This window comes from Nematolebias whitei, chromosome 9 (assembly GCF_014905685.2).
Source record: "Nematolebias whitei isolate Nwh7 chromosome 9, NemWhi1, whole genome shotgun sequence".
Classification (NCBI taxonomy): Eukaryota; Metazoa; Chordata; class Actinopteri; order Cyprinodontiformes; family Rivulidae; genus Nematolebias; species Nematolebias whitei.
Window position 1 is genome coordinate 31,703,194 of NC_056506.1, and position 20,819 is coordinate 31,724,012.

General features: G+C 40.7%; 3 protein-coding genes across 3 annotated transcripts in view; 2 read left to right on the plus strand and 1 right to left on the minus strand.

Annotated features, from left to right (window-relative positions):
• The window catches only part of snorc (secondary ossification center associated regulator of chondrocyte maturation), a 5,816-nt gene extending 3,677 nt beyond the window's left edge, over positions 1 to 2,139 (plus strand). The window contains exons 2-3 of the mRNA XM_037682255.1: positions 1,519 to 1,686; positions 1,826 to 2,139. Of these exons, the coding sequence (XP_037538183.1) occupies positions 1,519 to 1,686; positions 1,826 to 1,935 (278 nt within the window). The 3' untranslated portion in view covers positions 1,936 to 2,139. The remainder of the gene's footprint in view (positions 1 to 1,518; positions 1,687 to 1,825) is intronic.
• LOC119414221 (chloride channel protein 2-like) overlaps positions 1 to 20,819 on the plus strand; it is a 553,451-nt gene that overhangs the window by 404,669 nt on the left and 127,963 nt on the right. The window lies entirely within an intron of this gene.
• Positions 14,424 to 18,368, minus strand: itm2cb (integral membrane protein 2Cb). The gene is made up of 6 exons (XM_037682267.1): positions 18,141 to 18,368; positions 16,402 to 16,539; positions 16,121 to 16,312; positions 15,931 to 16,041; positions 15,657 to 15,807; positions 14,424 to 15,086 (listed from the first exon to the last, which is right to left on the minus strand). Exons 1-6 carry the CDS (start codon positions 18,231 to 18,233, stop codon positions 14,995 to 14,997), a joined length of 777 nt encoding a protein of 258 aa, XP_037538195.1. The 5' UTR covers positions 18,234 to 18,368; the 3' UTR covers positions 14,424 to 14,994.

The following is a 20,819-nucleotide window of genomic DNA, read 5'->3' on the forward strand; positions in this document are numbered from 1 at the left end:
GCCCGTGTGTGCGTCCAGCAGGGCCCGTGTGTGCGTCCAGCAGGGCCTGTGTGTGCGTCCCCATCGACCAAAGAGAAACTTCGGCTCGTTAACTCAACTCTATGTATCTGTCCCGTCTGAGAAACTAAAACAAAGTTGTAGCTTTGGAGAACTCATGCAAACTGACAGAGATATAGCCGTTTTTGTGTTTCTTTTATTTTGTGACGGGGTGAAAACATTATCGCCCACCTTCGCCTTTCGGGGCGACGTTTAAAAGAACTAGAACACACAAAGTAACTTTTATTATTCAGAATCAGAATAAGCTTTATTATCGTTGCACCGAAATACAGTGAGATTATGTTCGTACATTCATCCGAAAGATGGGTGGAGTGCACGTTGCTGCTTGAGAGCGTGGCCCCTTATCCTTTTCCAGAAAACTTTTTAGATAGAAAAGGGGAAAAGGCCATGAGGATAGGATGGTGGTATTACAAAAAAAGATCTCTTCACATCTTGTCCTTCTCAGGACACAATTTAAGACATCAAAAAACTGCCAGCAAGCACATTTATAAACACATTACATATACATTTGATGGCAAGACGGTGAGATTTGTCCATGAAGCACTTCCAGATAGTTCCATAGTCCTGATAAGATGGTGGTATCAGCCGGTAGAGCTCTGATAAGCCTTCACAGAAGTTCTCGGGGGGTTGAAATAGACATAGTTTTTCCTTAGTTTACATATATCCTAAGAGAAATTTAATAAGTTGGCCTGGTTCGAGGCCAAACGGGAGAGTCAGATTCAGATAAGCCACAATTGTTGATTTGTTTCAGTCAGACTGTTCTTTTTCTTGTCAGCCTTGAGTCCTGCTGGTGCTTTCAATCCAAAATGGACAGATTTGTGGGCATTCCACTGGTCCGTGGTTATGAGCCCCCTCCAAGGTTGTCCCCAACATGCTGGCGAGTTCCAGAAGCTGCAGGTGGCCTGCGATTCTCACAAATCGTCTCCATCTTACAGTTTAGCTCATAAATCAGCTGATTTTGAGTACTCAAAGCACAAACCAAACCCTCACACAGACTCTGCAGTTTTGCCATGGCTGCCACTGTCTGCTTCAATAGCCAATAACATAGGGATCCATCGGTTCCAAAAAGCAGAAACCCTGCTATCATGGTTCCAATTATATAAACATCTTCAGCGTCCTCCTGAGACAATACGGAAAGACACGTCAGCTCCAAAACTCCCCCCGGATCCATGACATATCCTGCCGCATGTGTCTCAGTGGGGCATGAGGGCTATCCAGGACCCTGCCGCTTTGTTGAAAAGATTTTATCGATTGTGTTGAAATTCCAGCTGACCAGATCGATGATATTAGTTTTTCATTTCAGAAGATGTGTACATAGGAGCTCCGATACACAGACAGAGAGCAAAAAAAGCAGGAGGAGGACGGGAGAGGGACGAAAAGGCACACGAGAATGAGTGAGGGAAAAAAAAAATTGCCTCCAGACTATAAACAGAAACTTCTCTTTTCTTTTTATCTTAACAGAGACAGTGTTAAACCCCTCCTTAACCAGCAGGGACCACCAGGACACCATGTCTGGAGACCCACCTGTTGAGGGTACCACCAAAACCCCTTTCCTGGTCTTCACAGGTCACCCTGTCACCGAAGATTACGAGGACGCCACCCTGTCCCCGACCCTGGAGGAGGACGAAGGTGAAACTGGTCTGGACTCATTTTGATTCTTGAGCAGCTGTTTCTACATGAGATCATTAAAGTTACTGTTTATCTCTCTATGTGTGTGTCTGTGTGTGTGTCTGTGTGTGTGTGTGTGTGTGTGTCTGTGTGTGTGTAGGAGTTCTGGGACCGGGGGCCATCACAGCCATAGTCATAGCCGTCTTCCTCGGAGCATCGGTCCTCCTCGCTCTCATCATCATCACAATCAGGAAATTCACCGCCTCCTAGGATGAACACATCTGACCTGTGTGTGTGTGTGTGTTTGTGTGTGTGTGTCTGTGTGTGTCTGTGTGTGTATTTGTTACCTTGTAAGATCCATTTTTCTAATACATGCTACATTGTGAGGACCAACTGTTCCATAAGGGGCCCAAAGCCCCATCCCCATAAGAAGAAGTGCCGTTGGTGGGTTAGGGGTTAGGTTTAGGGTAAGGGTCAGGGTTAGGGGAGAAGGGAAGTCAGAGATAGTCATCATTGTATGTTCCCATACAATGGTGCACATGTGAGATACACACAGGTGGAGCAGTGGGCAGATATGTAAGCGCCCAGGGAGCAATTAGGGATTAGGTGCCTTGCTCAGAGACACCACGACATGTGGGAATGGCTGGGAGTCGAACCCCGATTTTCTGGTCCCAGGTCGGCTGCCCTACCTCTACCCCATCTTGGTCCTAGGCTGTAGAAATTAATAAAAAGTGAATGGAAGTCAATGCAAAGTCTCTGTAAAGATGGAAAAACAAATGTGTGTGTGTGTGTCAGTCCTCTACATCTCATGTCAAAGTGTAAGCACCCCCCCCCACCCCCCCACCCCCGTTTGCTGTAGAGGCTGATAGACGTGGCAGGTCCCTTCAAACCGACAGAGAAAACACTCAAGTTGTTGCAGAACATGAAGGAATGATAGAAACTGGCTGGCTGTTCCAGTACAATCGAAATATGTTTTTTGTTTGTTCTTATTTTCGTCTCATTTTACTTTTCGCTCAAGAATCTTGTTTTTATGCTCTTAAAAAAAAAAAAGGTGGACGGGTTCATTATTTACACGTTTTCTGTGGTTTTTATAGGAAACTCGTCTGTTTTTAGTTAACAAGTCTCCCAACATGAGCTGTTTGTTTTGATTTTAACTTGAGCCAATGTAATGTCAAAAAATGACCCGTCTGTGTCTCCTGAAAACGCTGTTTAGGTGTTTGTGTTACACCTTTTACAAATATTTGAGAGTCAAAACGAAACAGAAGAGGGAACATTTTGAGGGGAAAGGACACAGTGGTTTCAGTATTTGTATCTGCGAAGCAAAAGGAATCTAAATAAATGTATGTCTTTTTCCTGTTGATTTTCTTAAAGTTATGAAAGAGAATATTGCTGTTACACAATTTACCTTAAAGAGTTTACTTTAAAAAATAAAAAAAAATTACAAAGTTTTGACTGCTGTGTTTTATTTTAGAATGTGGCAACTGGGTCATCCATCCATTATCTTTACCTGCTTCTTCCTTTCTGGGCCGTGGGGGTCGCCGGTGTCGCAACCAGGTCATTATTATTTATTAACTGCAGCCAGAAGAAAAAGGTGGAAAAATCATGAAAGCGTTTGTTAGCAAAATATCTCACATACCACTGCAACTTTCAACATGAATTTAATTCATCATGGCCACCACAACTTAATCCTCATTAGCCAACATTAAAATGACTTGTACGCAGACATTATCAGTTTGACTGGACACGTGGTGTGTGGAACATTTTGCAACGATTAATATGTAAAAAGATACGTTATCACAAGAGATGCTGTTCAAAAAATGCAAACGCTAAACTGTGAGCATGCAAAGTTAACCACGCTTCCAAAACTGAAGCAGGCGTCGCCTTCCTGCGCACATTTATTTCGTTTTCATTTCACGTGTTTACAAAAAGCAAGAATTCACACGCTGAACCATTCCTGGGTTTATCGTCAACATCCCGCATGCTGGCTGGTTTTAAGTAAGAATATCCAAAGTAAAGAGAGCAGCGATATATTCTCACACTTTTAAAACGAGTAAAGTCATTTCAGCACCCGAAACCAGGAAACCCTCAGAAAGCAATCTCAGTTTAAATCTGCCTCTGCAGCTTCTCTCAGCTCCGAGTTCAGTCATCCTCTTTGACACGATCAGAGGCCAAAACACAGCAACGCCGCAAAAATCGCAGACTGGCCTTCCTATGCTGACTGAACCCTTGCTGTAAATAAATAAACAAACGAATAAACAGAAAGCCAATCCATCAAATAGTCTGAATGAAGTCAGCTGGTTTATATGCACATTTCAGCATCAACAAAGAACAATAAGAGCCAGCACGGTGATGGAAACTCGTTTGAGGAAACGTAAACCACAGTCAGATGCAGTCATGGGAGACCTGTGGCATTAGCCACGCCGGTGTTTCCTTATTTTTAGTCTTTTGTTGTTCTTGTGTCATGTTGTGCGTCAGTTTAGAAAGCTTGTGACAGCTCAGTTGATCACCTTCAGTACCCAACAACTAGCATTAATACAAAAGAAATGGTGGCGTTTTAGAGAGAATTTAAAATACACTGTATCATCTGTTATTGTTTGAACGCTCGTTCAGTATTCACACTACAGGGTTCCTGTTTCTCTTTAGTCTTTGTCTCTTCTTCCTTAGCATTTAGCTTCTTTTAGCTGCTTTGTTAGCTTTTGTCCTCTTTTAGTTTTGGGCTATAATTTTGCTACTTTTAGAAAAAATATACATATATTAAACTTTATGTAGCGTTTTACTTTCACCTTTTAGATGGCACTGCTTTGACTAATTTTAGCTAACATTTTACTGTTTTTAGATTTTAGCTATTGTTTTCTTCTTTTAGCTAGCATTTTTTTTTTTCTTTTTTCAACCGCTCCCTTCTTCAGGGGTCACTCCAGTGAACTATCTCGCAAGAAGACATGGTGATTATTTTTATGCCGGATGCCCTTCCGTCCTGACACAACCACAGACCATCGAGCTACCACAGCCCTCTGTGGAGCAGAGAGCTGATATCTAGGGCGCCGGGGGGAGCAGATGGTGGGGGTTAAGGGTCTTGCTCAAGGGCCCAGAATGAGGCAAGTGAGGGTGGAGGCAGTTGTGGGTGCTTCCAACTTTCCCATCCATATATTGATGTTATCGGTACAGGGAGTTGAACCAGCGACTTTGCAATCACAGGCCCACTTTCTCTAGCCTCTGCACCACCACTCCCACTTAGCTAGTATTTTAGTACTTTTAGTTTTTAACCAGCATTTCTCTATTTTTACTTTTAAGCTAGTTTTGATACTTGTGGTTTTTAACTAGTGTTTTGCTACTTTTAGCAAACACTTTGCTACTTTTACTTTTAAGCTAATATTTAGCTTATTTTAGCTACTGTTTTGCTACTTTTAGTTAACATTTTGCTATATTTATTTGTTGGCCGACTTTTTGCTACTTATACCTTTAAAGTATTGTTTTGCAACTCTTAGCAAGTGTTTTGCTACTTTTTCTTTTAGTTTCTGTTTGCTACATTTTAGTTTTTTTGTTTTGATATTTTTAGCCAGCATTTTGCTACTTTTACTTTTAAGAAAATTTTGCTACTTTTAATTTTTTAGCCAGCATTGTGCTGGGTATTGTTTGAGCTAAAATTTGCTACTTTTAGCATTTGGGTACTTTTACCTTTAAGTTAGCCCCACCCTTAACAAAAAGTAGTACATTTTAAGTTTATTTTTGCAAGTATACTTTAAGTTAAGTATAAGTATATCAAGTATACTACACACCATACTTGTAGTGTACTAGAAGTATACTGATTTAATACTTGTTTGGACTAAATTGGGACATTTTATACTATTTTTAAGTATATCAAAAAAAGTTTATAAAAAGTAAACAAAGTACACTTCCTCATTTTAGTGTAAAATAAGTATACTTGTAGTACACTTAAATAAACTAGTTTTTGCGAAGGGCACTTTTACCTTTCAGCTTTTAGCTAGTGTTTTGCTTTTATTAGCTTTAATATCTCAGTTTCAACAATTTTCAATGCATTTCTTGAAATTCACAGCACTCACAATGAATTTCCACAGAAAATCCAATTTGTCTGATTAATTTTCTGCAGAGGACCACACGTTTAAATTCAGCCACTGTTGCTGTGACGTTTCCACTTAACATTTGTCAGAGTAAGACCTGCCGGGCAAGTTCAGCTCTAAACCATCTGAGCAAACATACTTGATGTGTGGCACGACTCAGGAAGTGGTGATGAAACAACAAAAGGTGGAAAAGCAGAAGTGCGTCTGGCACAGAACAGACAGTCAGAAACACTGAAAAGTCCTCAGAGACGGTCATGGGGTAAGAGCACCACTCGATTTCACATTTTTCACTCAAGACGGCGCATTAACGAAACAGACTCTGTGAGCTGGACTTAAATCTTAAAGTGTGTTGTTAAAAGGTTTAAGGTGTTCACAGGACAGCCTGCTGTTTAAAAAAGGCAGCAGAAAATAGTTCAATGAGTAGGTTTTTTTTTTTTTAATTTATTGGATTATAATTAGTTAAAGATAACACAATATGCATGGGTAGTTATGCATTAATAACTACTGTGTAATTTCACTTTTTAACGCAACAAAGATATTTTAGTTCTCACCATTTATATCTTTGGTATTGGTTTGTAAATATTTTCATGTCAACCTCAGATTAAAAATAGTTTGAATGTTTCCCGCCACGAGCTGACCCCTGCCACCTCGAACCATTCTTAGTGTCTGACGAAAGTCTTTTCTTTTCTTCTGCTCAGTTAAGTTCAAAACCTCAAACAGTGATTAGTTGTTATGTATTAAAGCGTGACTCCTTCTTGCAAATGATTTGACAAACTGCGAGTGATTTCCACCAACTTGAAAAAACTCGAGTGTTGATCTTTTCAGCTTTAAAGTGAACTCGTTACCAGATTTAAATTAGTAATCCAGATGCTGAGACAGATGTGACAATATGTAGCGTTCTCATGGTTGTCGGCCTCAGACAACGAGCCGTGTACCCACACACCTTGTGAAGTTTCACTCTCGCACCGTGGTTTGCAGTGTCAACAGGAAATTCATTTCGACGTTGGTAAAAGTTTACTGTGAAATATTTTTAGTGCTGACGGAACCGAACTGAACCGTTCTCCCGCAGGGACAACGGAACGGACTCCTGCTCGATCCACGCCGACCAGCTCATGACGGTTCTGGAGCTGGTCATCTACATCCCCATCTTTGTTGTGGGGCTGCTTCTAAATGTGGCCGCCCTGCTAGTGTTCTGCGTGTGTCTGAAGAAATGGACAGAGTCCACCATCTACATGACCAGCTTGGCTCTGATGGACCTCCTCCTCCTCCTGCCCTTACCCTCCAAGATGCACGCTGCGAATAACAAGTGGTCCGGCGAGCTCTGGCCACTCTGCTCCTTGCTGGAGAACCTCTATTTCGTCGGCACTTACGGCAGCATCTACATGATCATGTGCATCGCCGTGGATAGGTGGGTGGCCATCTGCCACCCGTTCAAAGCCAAGCAGCTGCGCTCCACCAAAGCGGCTCGGATCACCTGCGTGGGAGTCTGGCTGCTGGTCTTTTCCGCCACCTTTCCGGTCATCTTCACGTTCAGGGAGGGCGACCAGCTGGAGATCCACTGTTTCCACAGGTTTTCAGAGAAGGGCTGGAGTCCGGCGGTGATCGGCTGCCTCATGGTCTTTGGCTTCCTGGGGCCCACGGCGGTGGTGGTTCTGTGTTCGGTTCACACCATCTTGGCGCTTCAGCAGTCAGGTCAGCGGAGCCCACAGAGCCAAGCCTGTGTGAAGATCATCTGCAGCAGCCTGACCGCCTTCCTGGTGCCGTTCACCCCGAGTCACCTGGGCATCTTTCTGCAGTTCCTGGTGAGACACGTGAAGTGTGCTGCCCTCGGGTCAACGAGGCCTCGCGGGTCGTTTTGACCCAAGGGCAGCAGGAGGGTAAACATAAATAAGTGAATACAACTAAACATCAAGTTCCAGGACGTTTTACAACTTTTGATTATGACTCTTTGATTTTAAACAGCAGAGATTGACACAAAACAGTTTAGATGGAGATTATTCAGGAGGTAAAGAATGTTTTTATTCTGTAGTGCGTTAAAAACAAAAGATGCTGAGCAAAGAGCATCACTACTCAAACATGTTGAACTTAAAGAGCAAGCTTAAACTAAAATAAACTAGAGAAATTGCATTCCCTGCGAAAACGCAGTGTGAATTCTGACTGCTGAAGAATTTGCAGGGAAAAAAAAAACACTGAAAGGAGCAGAAAAGTTAATTAGGCTGAAAATAGCTGACATTACCACGAAAAACTTGAATTTATCTGAAAACAGCTGAAATAAAAAAATGCTAAAAAGGTAGTTGAAAAGTTAGAACAAGCTTAAAGCAGCAGAAGAAAGTAGAAGTATATCTGCAAAAGTAGAAATTTGCACAAAAAAACAGCTGAATAGTAGCTAAAAAAGCAGAAAGAAGCTTAAATTATCAAAAGGATGTGGAGAGTGCAAAATTGTGCCCAATTAGGCTGAAAGAAGCAGAAATGAGCACAAAATGTGGAAATTACCTGCAAAAAGCTGAAACTTGCAAAAAATAGCTGTAAGCAGCTAAAAAATGAGAAAGAGGCTTAATTACCAGAAGGAAGGGGAGAGAGCACATTTTTGCTGAATTAGGCTGAAAAAAGGTGAAATGAGTGCAAAAAATGTGGAATTAGCTGAAAAAGCTAAAATTAGCATAAAACAGCTGAATAGTAGCTGAAATAGCAGAAAAAGCTGAAACTTGCAGAAATCACTTGCAAATCACTTGATCAAACATGCAGAAAGGAGCACAACAAGCTGAAATTAGCGGAAGGAAGTTAGAAGAAGTACAAAAATGTTGTAGTTAGCAGAAATAATCTGAAAGGTGCACAAAACAGCTGGAAAAAACAGCTGAAGTTAGCTGAAAGTAGCTGAAAAAAAAGTTTAAATTTGCACAAGGAAGCTGAAAGAAGCTGAACCAGAACCAAATGTGAAAGGAGCAGTAAAAGGTTGTAAACAGATCTAAAGATATGAAGGATGTAAAATGAGCTCAATTCATTTTCTATGAGGAAAAAAATGGGAGAAAAGGCTAAATATTTCAAAAAGCTAAAAATGCACCAATACCAAAAGTCAAAGCAAGATTGTCCTGAAAGAGCTGAATGTTTTGATATTTGAATTGTTGAAGTAGCTTGAAAACTGCGAGACAAGAATCGCGATGAAAAACGTACGGAAGAAAAATGAATCACAATAGTGTGAACGCTTCGTAAACATTCACACAATTAAAAAAAATGAAACAAATCAGTCCAAGCAGTTCATTCTTAGCCAAAGAAACATATTTAGAACTGAACAAAAACATTACATTTGTAAAAAATAAAAAATATATAATTATTTAAGTCCTTGGAAAAAAATAAACATCTGACAGTTTTGTGTAATTAACTCGAGAAAACAAGACTGGTCCCACACCCACCATCAGTCCCAAATGACAAGCCATGACCCAAATGAAGAAAATTATTCACTTTTAACCTTCAAAGAAGTTTTAAAAAGATTTAAAATGTGTTAATTTAGCTGAGTGGCCACCCATTGAATAAACAATGTTTTATTACCAACCAGAAGATGGACATAATCAGAAATAGGTTTGGATTAATTTAGTTCTTTTGACCTGTGACCCACTAAAAACAAGTCTGTGACCCAGTTTCAGAACACAACCCACCAGTTGAATGTCTGCTTCAAACCACGCAAGCTTGTTTTCATCTTTAATAACTAACAATCAAAATAATAACTCCTGTTCACAATAAATAAATAAAAAAGTTTTAAATCTTGTGGGTGGAGAATGTAAAACCAACAAACTTGGCGTTTTTTGTCCTGTTCTCCGTTTCTCCACGAATCACTGTGCTCCCAAGGATGAGCCTGAGAGACTTTCAAAATAAAACTGATTAATCCCTAAACTTTGGAGATTCTTTGGCCAATGTGGTCAATTACGACCAAATGACCATTTTACTTTTCCTTGCATGTAAGTTAACTGCAGCCACAAGGAAATAAGTTTGGTAAGAAGAAGCCCAGCTGGGGACAAGCATTGCAAAAAAAAAAAAAAAAAGTCCTAGTCCACGGGTGTCCAAAGTACGGCCCGAGGGCCATTTGCGGCCCTTGGAGTGATTTTATGCGGCCCACAACTGCAGTTAAAAAATGGTATCATTTTGGCCAGCAGGCTTAAGAGGGCAATGCAAACTTTCTGCAAATTAGTTGGTACAGCGAAACGGATGAAAAACAATCTTCTCAACAGGAGCATCCATCCATCCATTTTCTTTACCCGTTTATTCCATTTTGGGTCACGGGGGTCGCTGGTGCCCATGTCCAGCAATCACTGTGCGAGGGGCGGGGTACACCCTGGACAGGTCGCAAGTCCATCACAGGGCCACATAGAGACAAACGAGACAAACAACCATTCACTCTCTCACTCACACCTAGGGACAATTTTAGAGTTACCAATCAGCCTAACATGCATGTTTTTGGTCTGTGGGAGGAAACCGGAGTACCCGGAGAAAACCCACGCATGCACGGAGAGAACATGCAAACTCCACCCAGAAAGGCTCCTGGACCGGGGTTTGAACCAGGAACCTGTTCGCTGAGAGGCAGCAGCTCTACCAGTTGCGCCACCGTGCTGCCCTCAACAGGAGCAATATTAAACAAAATACAAACCTTTCTTTACATTTTCACTTCATGGCACAAATGCACCAAAAATCTTTACTGGTTTCTACCAGAAAGGAGACTTTTGGATAATGATCCATAAAACTTGTCAAAATATTGCAGTTGATAAAATAATCAAGAGGGAAACTGGATATTTTTAAATGTGTATAACATGGTATCATCTACATACGAGTTGATCAACTTTATCAAACCTTCTATGAATCTGTTGTAGCGACTGACAGCTGGACGATGTTTCAGAACTTCAATCAGCCTTTTGGTTCGTCCATGGTCCAAAAGGCTGATCGAGCCTCTTTGAAAAGGACACTTACTCATATTGCGCTTCTATTGCAAGAAAACAACAAACATAGACGTCACCCAACTAATCAAATCCTTTCTAATGCAAAAAAAATTAATGTATGATGAGGCTTTTAATGTTTTGGATCTAGAACAATTTAAAACTTTCTCCACAAAAATGAGTAAATTTGTCCTTTTTCCAAAATATTGTTCACATTGAAAGTTAAATTCACATTTCTGTGGCCCAGGAGTCCTTGCATTCTTGATAGTTTTGTCCCACATATGGAAACATTTGGACACCCCTGTCCTAGACTAAAAACAGTTAGAGTGGACTACAGACAAACAGCAGATGAATAAATAATGCAAGTAGCACGAAATGTTGATCAAGTCGAGCTGAGGAATATAAATAAGTGTAACAAGAAGAGATAATTACAGCTGAGGGTCTTTTGTGTCCATGTTTTCCGTCAGAGTAAGATTTTTGTAAGAAAAAAGGATCAAGACGTTTAATTATTTACTTATTTATTTGAATGTGTGGCACGTTCTTTCAGGTGCACCAAGGAGTGATCCAGGACTGCGAGTCCAAGGCCAGGATCAGCCTGTTCCTGCAGGTGGCCATGTGTTTGTCCAACGTGTCCTGCTGCCTGGACGCTCTGTGCTACTACTTCATCGCTCACGAGGTGAGGAGCACCAAGCACGTCATCAGGAGGTCAGTGAGCGGCCAGAGACGAGCCACCTTCAGCTCTTCAGGGGTCTGAACTCTCTGGACGCAGAGGTGGAAGTCGAGCTCTGGGCTCAGTTCTTTTTTGTCGTTTGGAGCTGCTCTGTAGAGCGACGCGGAGCCAGCCGCTCACGAGGAAGTGCTGCTCGCACTGAGAGCAGTGGCAAATAAAGCAGGTCAGCCTGCACGCTCGCTTAACCACCGAGCTGAAGCTGTGTGGGCCTGCGATGGGGCCCAGCGCAGGAAGGCAGCAGGGCACCTCTCTGAACCACCAAGCTGCTCCGATCACCCAAGTCAAGGCGGCGAAGAGGAAAATTGCACAAAGCAAGAAGTGTGAGTGATGGAAACACTCGCAGCTCGCTGCCTCCTGGTGAGAAAGTCACGCTGTGATTCATTTTAAATGTGGGGCTCGAAGCAGAGACTTTTTGTTTGAAATGCTCAGGAAGTGACATCATACGAGATGAGAGGAGCTCAGACTGTTCTGGAGAGTCTCGTTCAAAATAAAGTCAATAGATAAATACATTCTACGAGTCTTGTCATTTAGGAGACAGTCAGCTCTGATAAAGGTAGATTTATACAAAAATAACTTTATATGTAGGTTTTTTTGTTAAATTAATGCATCAAGCTGACCTAAATAATAATAAAACACGAATCCCTGGTTGGCAGCACAGTGGCGCAACTGGTAGAGCTGCTGCCTCTCAGCGAGCAGGTCCCTGGTTCAAACCCCGGTCCAGGGGCCTTTCTGGGTGGAGTTTGCATGTTCTCTCTGTGCATGCGTGGGTTTTCTCCGGGTGCTCCGGTTTCCTCCCACAGTCCAAAAACATGCATGTTAGGCTGATTGGTAACTCTAAATTGTCCCTAGGTGTGAGTGAGAGAGTGAATGGTTGTTTGTCTCGTTTGTCTCTATGTGGCCCTGTGATGGACTTGCGACCCGTCCAGGGTGTACCCCGCCCCTCGCACAGTGATTGCTGGACATGGGCACCAGCGACCCAAAATGGAATAAACGGGTAAAGATAATGGATGGATGGATGAATCCCTGGTTTATATTTGATGAAGTCTTGAAACATACAAACATCTGTTTTTCTGAATAGTTGTTTATAACCAACAACTGATCAAAAAACATAGTAATAAAAAAGATGTGACAAAGTTTTTGTATCCTTTGGTTCCTCTGAAGGTTATGATATGTTTAGGCGATATAACTTCAGAGAAGTAAATGAATGATTTTACCCCAAAACTGAGTTTTTTAAAGTTATTCTGCCATGTTTATCTTTAAGAACGTTTTTTATGTTTGTTTTGTTAATGAGAATGTGAATAAAACTTGAAGCAGAGGAGAAAAAACGTCAAATTTATTTGTAATCTTGAAACTGCAAATAAAATAAAATAAATAAATAACGAGAATTACGGTCATTTTATTTTAAAGAAGGAGAGGAGTAAAGAAAGTCTGGAGAGAATTGGTGTTTTTCCAAAAACAAACGTACTGTTTTTATTTTTATTATTATTTGTACATCTATAGTTTCATCTTAATTATTAATAAGACACATTGCTGGTTATATTTGTAAATCTTATTTATAAACAACACGTTATAATAGAAATTTACGAGTTTAGTTTGTAAATAAATGTTAATTTGTAAATGTGTCATTTACAGGATTGTTCATAAAACTGTTTTTACGTTTAATACGAGAGCCAAATTATTTTTTTAAATGTTTTTAAAGTTTTTATTATGCTCCAATTTTCATGTGACTCATGTTCATGTAAAAACAGTGGGAGGTATTATATACAAGCATAATTAAATAGACTTACTGATAAAAATGATCAAAACTGCATTACATCTTCTATTAAAAATAATAAAATAATCTGGATAAGGCACAAAATAACGAGAAGTTTGTTTACTTCAGACTTTTTGTCTCTTATTGTTTTATGGTTTTACTCCTGGTTTTTCAACTAAATTAAAATTTAGCTAACTTTATAATAATAATAATAATAATAATAATAATCTCCTGGTAACAAGCAGATCTCATCCGTTTTGAAACTTGTGTCAATAAAGCAGCAGGAAAACAAAATTAAAATTCAAGTTTATGGAAGAAAATCAGTGCCAGGAAATGTCCTCTTTGTGTATTTTTTATATTATTTATATTTATATTTTTGGGTTGATCCATAAACTCCAAGCTGTTTAACAATATAAAGTAAATGAATGATTTTCACCAAAGCTGCAGTTTAGAGTTTTATAGAAAACTCATCTAATGTATAAATAATAAAACCTTAAGCTACTATATCATCTGCTCACAACAGACTCATGTTCAGGCTGCTGTTTAATATACCATATTATATGATATTATTATTGTTTAGCATATGTTAGTTTCTTGTATACCTGGTTTTTTTTTTAATAGTTTATATTTTTGCAAATTTGGGTTATAACTGGGATCTTGAGTACACAATTTCATTCCACCTCATGTACCACGTGATGCGAATGACAATAAACTTGAACCTTAAAAAGGTTTATAGAATTTCAGTCGATCAAAATTAATTAAACTGTGCAGATTAACTCAGCAATTGTTAATTTTTTACATAAAATACAGGATAATTATACATTTCACTAAAAGGAATTCCAAAAGACAAAATAAAGATTGATCGTTTATTCTTAAAGCAGCAAAATCTTACAAGAAAATTCATCTGTACAGGTAAAAGTAACGACGGATGTGCACAGGTAGGACGCAGTGTTGAGAAACGGCACCATTGTGGACAGGAAGGACTGAGACCACAGGCGGATCAGAGTGAAGAGGAGGAAGAGCAAAACAAAACGAGTTTTAGCCTTTCATCTCATCTACAGTGAGTGATCCGAACTAAAGCATTCTTTATAAATATTATAACCCTTAACGCAGCATATAGCATCACCCTCTGCAGACTTTGGTTCACGTCATCCTTCTACAGCACTGCTACTAGTTACAGTCTAAAGCCGTTTATATCCAACAAACAGGAACGTTTTGGACCAATAAAAACCAGTGGCAAACCATAAATAAATGATCGTTAACAAGACGAGTTGATTTCTGATAAAAATCTATGCGTGTAACAAGAACGTTAAGAAGAAATCCATTTACAGTATATATTGCTTTGGAACAAATCAGTTATATACACATCATTAATGATTTAAATCAGCAAATTAACAATATAACTACATGAGGTATGTTTTGCCATTTAAACCAAATAAACAAGAATCAAGTAGTAACGCGAGTGCAGAGTGCGAGCAGCTTCAAAAAGTATCTTTACAAAAGATCTGCAGTGCACCGGATTACTCAAAAACACAAGGACGAGTCGAGTTAAATCGAGTTTTCTGATCTGACACACTAACATTAACATCTGCTCTACAAGACAGCCTACAGTTACATCTGAACACGTTACTCACGTACATACACAATCTAAAAATTAAAAAAGACATTCACATTTTAGGTTGACAGTAAGAGAGCATTAGAAAAAAAAAAAAAAAAAACACAACCTCTAACAGATTGAAACCAATGGACAAAACGTTGTAAAGTGCAGTTGAACGCATCAGGAATTCAAGAGGTATGGTTTGAAATCGGCTTCGGTGTCGGCTGGCTGTGATTTCCGCCTCAGATTTAGAATCTGTCGCAGATGACGGTCTCGACCACAAACGTGTTTTCGAAGTGACGAATCCGGTGACACTTCTTTGTCTCGCGCCTCTCGATACCTGGAAGAGAAGACGAGACAGGGTTTAGAAAAATAAAAAAACATCTGTGCAGCACTGAAACTGCTTGTGTTTGCATCGACTGCTGCCGTCTACAGGTTTGAATCAGCAGCAGCGGTTCATACGGTTTCAACTATTTATGTTCTCAGGGGGAAGTTTACTGCATCGTTTCTGGAGCTCTTGCACCAATCGAGAGCAGCGATGACAGTTATCATTTGTGCACGTCGCTACCTCCTCCACAGCGTGTGTGGAGGTGTCCACAGCACTATGGGTGACTCACAGAGGAGGAAGTTCCCAGGCTGTGCCCACACACAAACACCAAGCTGTTACAGCAGCTTCGCTACACTGAAACGTTTGGAAGGAAGGCCCTATTTGGTCCTAGCTGTGCTCCACACCCAGACCTGAGCTCTGTGATTCAAAGGCAGACAACGCAGTGACCCTCGCACACGTCACATGACTCAGCTGGTCACAGGGGCTGGTGTGAAACAGGCGGAAGTGATCCAGCACCAGTCAGTCATAATTTAGCATCTCATGTCCCCCCCCCCCCAGAGTAGGCGCAGAGTGTTCACTTACGGTGGCGCTGGCTGCGGCGTCTGAGGCGGTACGTTTCTTTGCCAAAGCAGAGTCTGTGGATGAACGGGCCCAGCTGCCTCATGTTCCTCACCCTTCCAGTCACCATCATCTCCTCCTGAACGATGTACGTCTGAGGCAGGTACGTCCCTCTCTGTGACAGAGACGCTTATTATTAATCACTCAGTGAACAGAACACAGATGACAGGGAGCATGCTGTCCCCTCTGTCTTTCAGGCGTGCTTTAAAATAAACAACTGCATTATTAAGAGTCTCACCTTGACGTTAATAAGTAGCTCCCACAGGCTCCGCGGAGGCATCACCGAGGTCGTGTTCAGCTCAGTGATGTAGCATTTGTCCAAGGCAATGTCGTAATAAGCCGTGAGGCCCTGGAAGTAACAAACACTGAATGTTAGGAAAAACACTTTAAACAAAGACGTAACGAGAGGACGTGAAGTCAGAACTTACCCTCTGGAAGTCGTGGATGATATCAGCCGGGTCGCTGCCTCCAAAATGTGGCACGGGCACGCTGATTTGTTCGTAGTTATCATCAAGGTAGATGCCGACGTTCTCCTCCATTTCTTGCCGTCCCCTCAGGGGAGCGTAAACTGAGTCCTCAAAGACGACCCGGCAGTGGAACAGGCTGTCCTCTGGGATCTGCTGTTGGGACGAGGCATAGCTGAGTTAGCACAATATCCGTTTGCTTGACCTCATGGTTGATGTGCATTAGAATGGTGCACCTGACTAACCTGAGGTACACAGTAGTGGCGGTAGATATACACAGAGGCCATCACCAATCCTGCCAAGAAAATCACCAGGCTGAGGATGAGGCAGCACAGGCCCAAAGGAAAAGGCTTTTTAGGCCTCAGGATAGGAACCACCCGCCCCTGTAAAGAAAGGAAAAGTCCATTTGTTAAGGAGCACGTCAGGATAATCACAGTGATTTAAAAGTTTTTGATGACTCTGATTACTATTCGAAGACCTTTAAATGTCTTGAACAGTTTTGATGGAGCAGAAAAAACTAGTTCACTTTTATGTCTTTGTGTAATTGCTGTTAGAGCCACTGATTCAGCATCAGTCGATGCAACAGCTGCGTCACAAAGCTGTGCTTTCTCTCACAAAGCCTGAAATATAACAGAGATTATTCTGACAGGAGGGCAGCTGCCAAGTTGTTAGTCAGGCGAGAAGATCTGATAGACGTAGGATGGACTAGAGTGAGGCATGCAAGATGCCCGCCCACGGTCTCTCAGTCAATCTAATGCCTCTCCCTACTATCGTTTCCATGGAGAGCGGAAGTGAGGAGAACAGACTGTGCCAGGCTCTGACGAAGATGCTGGCACGTGGCCGTCTGGGTCTATTCTTGGAGGCCCACTTCCATGCTCCATATTTGCAGATATTAAGTCTCAGCTCTCTGAGTGGGAGTCAAAAAAAGGACAAGTGCGTAGAGCAGGAGTCCCTCTTCAGAGGTGGACGTATTAATAGATCTACACATACTGGCTCTGACGCCACAAATCTGATCTTAGCCATTCAGAATCCCTGCAGCCTCTGACATCCTTCTGTTGATGCGTCAAACGGATGAAAATGTATGTTTTTGGAGACGTCATCAAGTGGGTTTTTACTGTGTACACTACAGTGTGTTGGGATAAAGGATGAGGCTTTGACATGAGCCCATCTGCTGAGTGACAGACATATATAACACATATGGTTACAACCAACTCAGATAATATGATAGGGCTAATTAAACTCATTTAAACATGAGCATCAAATCTTTAGCCAGCACTTATTTGCATGTGCATACTGGCACACTACATATCTGTACTTTTCATTTTTAATGTGTAAATTATGTTAAAAGTGTTTTTGTCTCTTTGCAGTGACTTCAATAGCTATTTTTTTAGCTCATCTCTACAGAGCACAAATGAATCTCATTGTGATGCGCTCTGTAGCACCACCTCTAGGATTAATGAGGTATTACACCTCCTGGTTCGACTGCTGCAGTATATCTGCACGAGTGATTCAGGGGTGGTTGTTGTTGTTTTTTCTTTCTGTAAATGTACACCAAGGTTGGATATGTTTTTGTGTTCTAGATGCATTATTTTACCAAGCATTAAAAAATAACGTTATAAACACCTTAATGCATTCCAATATACAGGACTACTGTCTGCAGTGTGCGCCCATATGATATGACGTAATGTCAACATCCACAGGCTGGGACGTCATGCAGGGGTGTTGCTATCATGCACACACCATTTAATGCGTTGCTGCAATCTCAAATTGATAGAATAAAAACAAGCATAATTCCAATCATTTCATATTTAACAGGCTTTTTTTTTTTGGATTGTGGATTAACCATTTAAACAAATCCCATCAGTGACCGGATAGTTAAACCTTAATCTGCTTAATTCTGCCCCAAGCATTAGAGTAAATCCAATCTGAGACAGATGCCAGAGCAGAGGAAACAATGAAAGAAGACCAAAGTGTGCAAACTCACGTGATGAGGCTGGGGAATTGTGATCTTGTCCGGATGCTCGTTGTCTTTTTCGGGCTTCTGCGCCGACACTGGCTGGAAGGTGATCTTCACCATGTTTGTTAGCTTAGTGTGAGCTGTCTTTGTCTCCTGTCTGCTTCGGTGAGCTGATTTTCCTCCACGGCGCCCGTGAAGGTTATATAGCAGCGTAGCGGCGTCGCCCCCGGGGATCTGTGACGTCAAAACGGCGTCTTCTCTGACGAACGAGCGCCGTGTGGGCCAGAGGGGAAAGCCTCCTCTGCGCTGTCAAAATAAAAGATCGCGTCGGCGGAAAACTTTGTAAATCAAACAAAATCTGCAGCTTGTGCACTAGTAATGCTACGAAATGATTTGAGTTAAATAATTAGAGCTTTTTCCTGTAACAAAGCACATTTAACACCCGTTTTGTGGGTATTACGATACATCGCGCTCTTATTTTGAAGTCGAGCTCCGAATATGGTACGAGTTTCCGCATTTTATTTAAAGCTGAATGTCCTCCTCTCAACTAAGTCCCCAACACGATCATCCGGAAATGTTGTGATGTTTTAAATTGGCTCAGACAGCAACTATACTGCAATAAAGTGATCAACCACTGAGGAGGGATTTTAATGCTTAGCCCAGTCTGTATGCACAGTTTAAACTGTACTATCAGTACCATCCAACGAATGAATGGATGGATAATGTAATGTAAAATTGTGAAGACTGGAAAGATATGTGTGGTAGCAGTATGCCGTTTTAAAATAAATTAAAAGTTTAAAAAAAATCTATTAAGAAACCAATGTGAATGCAATAAACTTTGGTTAAAATAGTGTTTTCTGTATTCAGTATCCACCTGATTACCACATATGTGCAACCCATTCTACATCTCCATTAAAACTAACACTACATACAAATGATTTACAGAAAGTTCTGGTCACAACTCGTAAAAAGTCTAAATAGTATTCACTATTTGTATAAGCCATAGTGTGTTAAATTGGGGTTATGACCCTGGGACCCTGAGTACACAATGTCGTTCCACCTCATGTACCACATGTGATGCAAATGATAAAGATACTTGAACTTGACACAAATAAATAGCAAACGCTTGCTAAAACAGGTGATCTGCACAGGGTAAATAGTTTCACAGCTGTTAGATTGTTTATTTTGTATGCTACATGCAATTTACACCTTTCAAGGTATTGCTCAATCATAAAAATGTATTTCTTCATATTTCTTTTGAGGGACTCAAAAGCTCTTGTAACTTTTTAAAGTGGTCTTTAGAAATTGAAAATTTGACAAATTAATTTGACAATAAGTACTTTTCCACCAGATTTACCCCAAAACACTATCTTTGGCAAAAAGCACAATTACTGTTGCTATTTTAATAAACCAGCTGTATTTTTAATAAACCAGCTATAGAAATACAGAGTTACATGTGTGTGAATGGAAAGCAGGCAGGTGGAACAGTGAGATTAGGAGCAGGTCACAAAATGTGCAGGAATTCAAGTACTTAGAGTTGATTGTCCAGGAAAATGAGGAGTGTTGTAAAGAGTGAAGGAGAGAGTCCAGGCAGGATGGAGTGGATGGAGAAAAGTTTCAGGAGTGATTTGTGACAAGAGTGGCAGCAAAAGGTCAAAGGAAATGTTTACAAGACAGTGGTATTGGCAAAAGACAGGAGACAGAACTGGAAGTTGCAGAAATGAAGATGTTGAGGTTTGAATGAGATCATCAGAGGTACAGCACAGGTTGAACAACTGGGATATAAAGTTCGAGAGGTCAAATTGAGATGGTTTGGACATGTCCAGAAGAGGGACAGTGGGTATATTGGTAGAAGGATGTTAGAAATGCAGCTGACAGGAACAAGACAAAGGAGAAATGTGGATGCAGTTAGAGAGGACATGGAATGAGGACAGAGTGAGATGGAGGAGGATGACTCACTGTGGCGACCCCGAAAAGGGAACAGCCAAAAGGGGAATATTTGTGGCAAAATCGTTGTGGCTATAATATGAAAACTAAAACAGCGTTCTTGTATCAAAGAGGCTTTGAAATAACACAAAGTAAATAAAAAGCTGATTAATTTGCTCTTTAAAAAAAACACAAGAGACTAAAAGGTAAGTGGTTCAATCACATTACAATCCTGGCTCCATTTGGAAACTACCTGAAACATAAAATGTGATGGAGAACATTTTGAGAACTCCTGTGGAAAATGAATGACTGAATCAGTGGAATAGTTGCTACTCAAGCACAACCAGTGAAGTATTGGACCTACAAGTGATAAGGTACAAAACAATGAGAAAAACTGATTCAAATAGGCATTCTGTCATTGTTGGGTCAACGAAAGCGCTAAGACTGTAGCTCTTTGTTGTTTTTTATACAACTTTTATTATGTGACTTTTAATCATGTTTATTATCTGACTGTATGATTGTTTTGTTGTGTGTACAGCACTTTGGTCCTGTGGGTATTTAAAGTTCTTTATAAATAAAGCTGGTATTGTATGGCATGGTATGGTATTGTATGGCGTGGTATGGTATTGTATGGCATTGTATGGTATGGTATTGTATGGTATTGTATGGTATAGTATGGTATTCTATGGTATGGTATTGTATGGTATGGTATGGTATTGTATGGTATGGTATTGTATGGTATGGTATTGTATTGTATGGTATGGTATTGTATGGTATGGT

Bases quoted from the DNA above. Each gene is read 5' to 3' on its own strand.
- itm2cb (XM_037682267.1), bottom strand. From the start codon at position 18,233: ATGGTGAAGATCACCTTCCAGCCAGTGTCGGCGCAGAAGCCCGAAAAA. The intron at 16,540-18,140 runs GTGAGTTTGCAC...CTTTCTTTACAG, and splicing joins CAATTCCCCAGCCTCATCAC to GGGCGGGTGGTTCCTATCCT. The intron at 15,808-15,930 runs GTGAGACTCTTA...TCTCTGTCACAG, and splicing joins AGCTACTTATTAACGTCAAG to AGAGGGACGTACCTGCCTCA.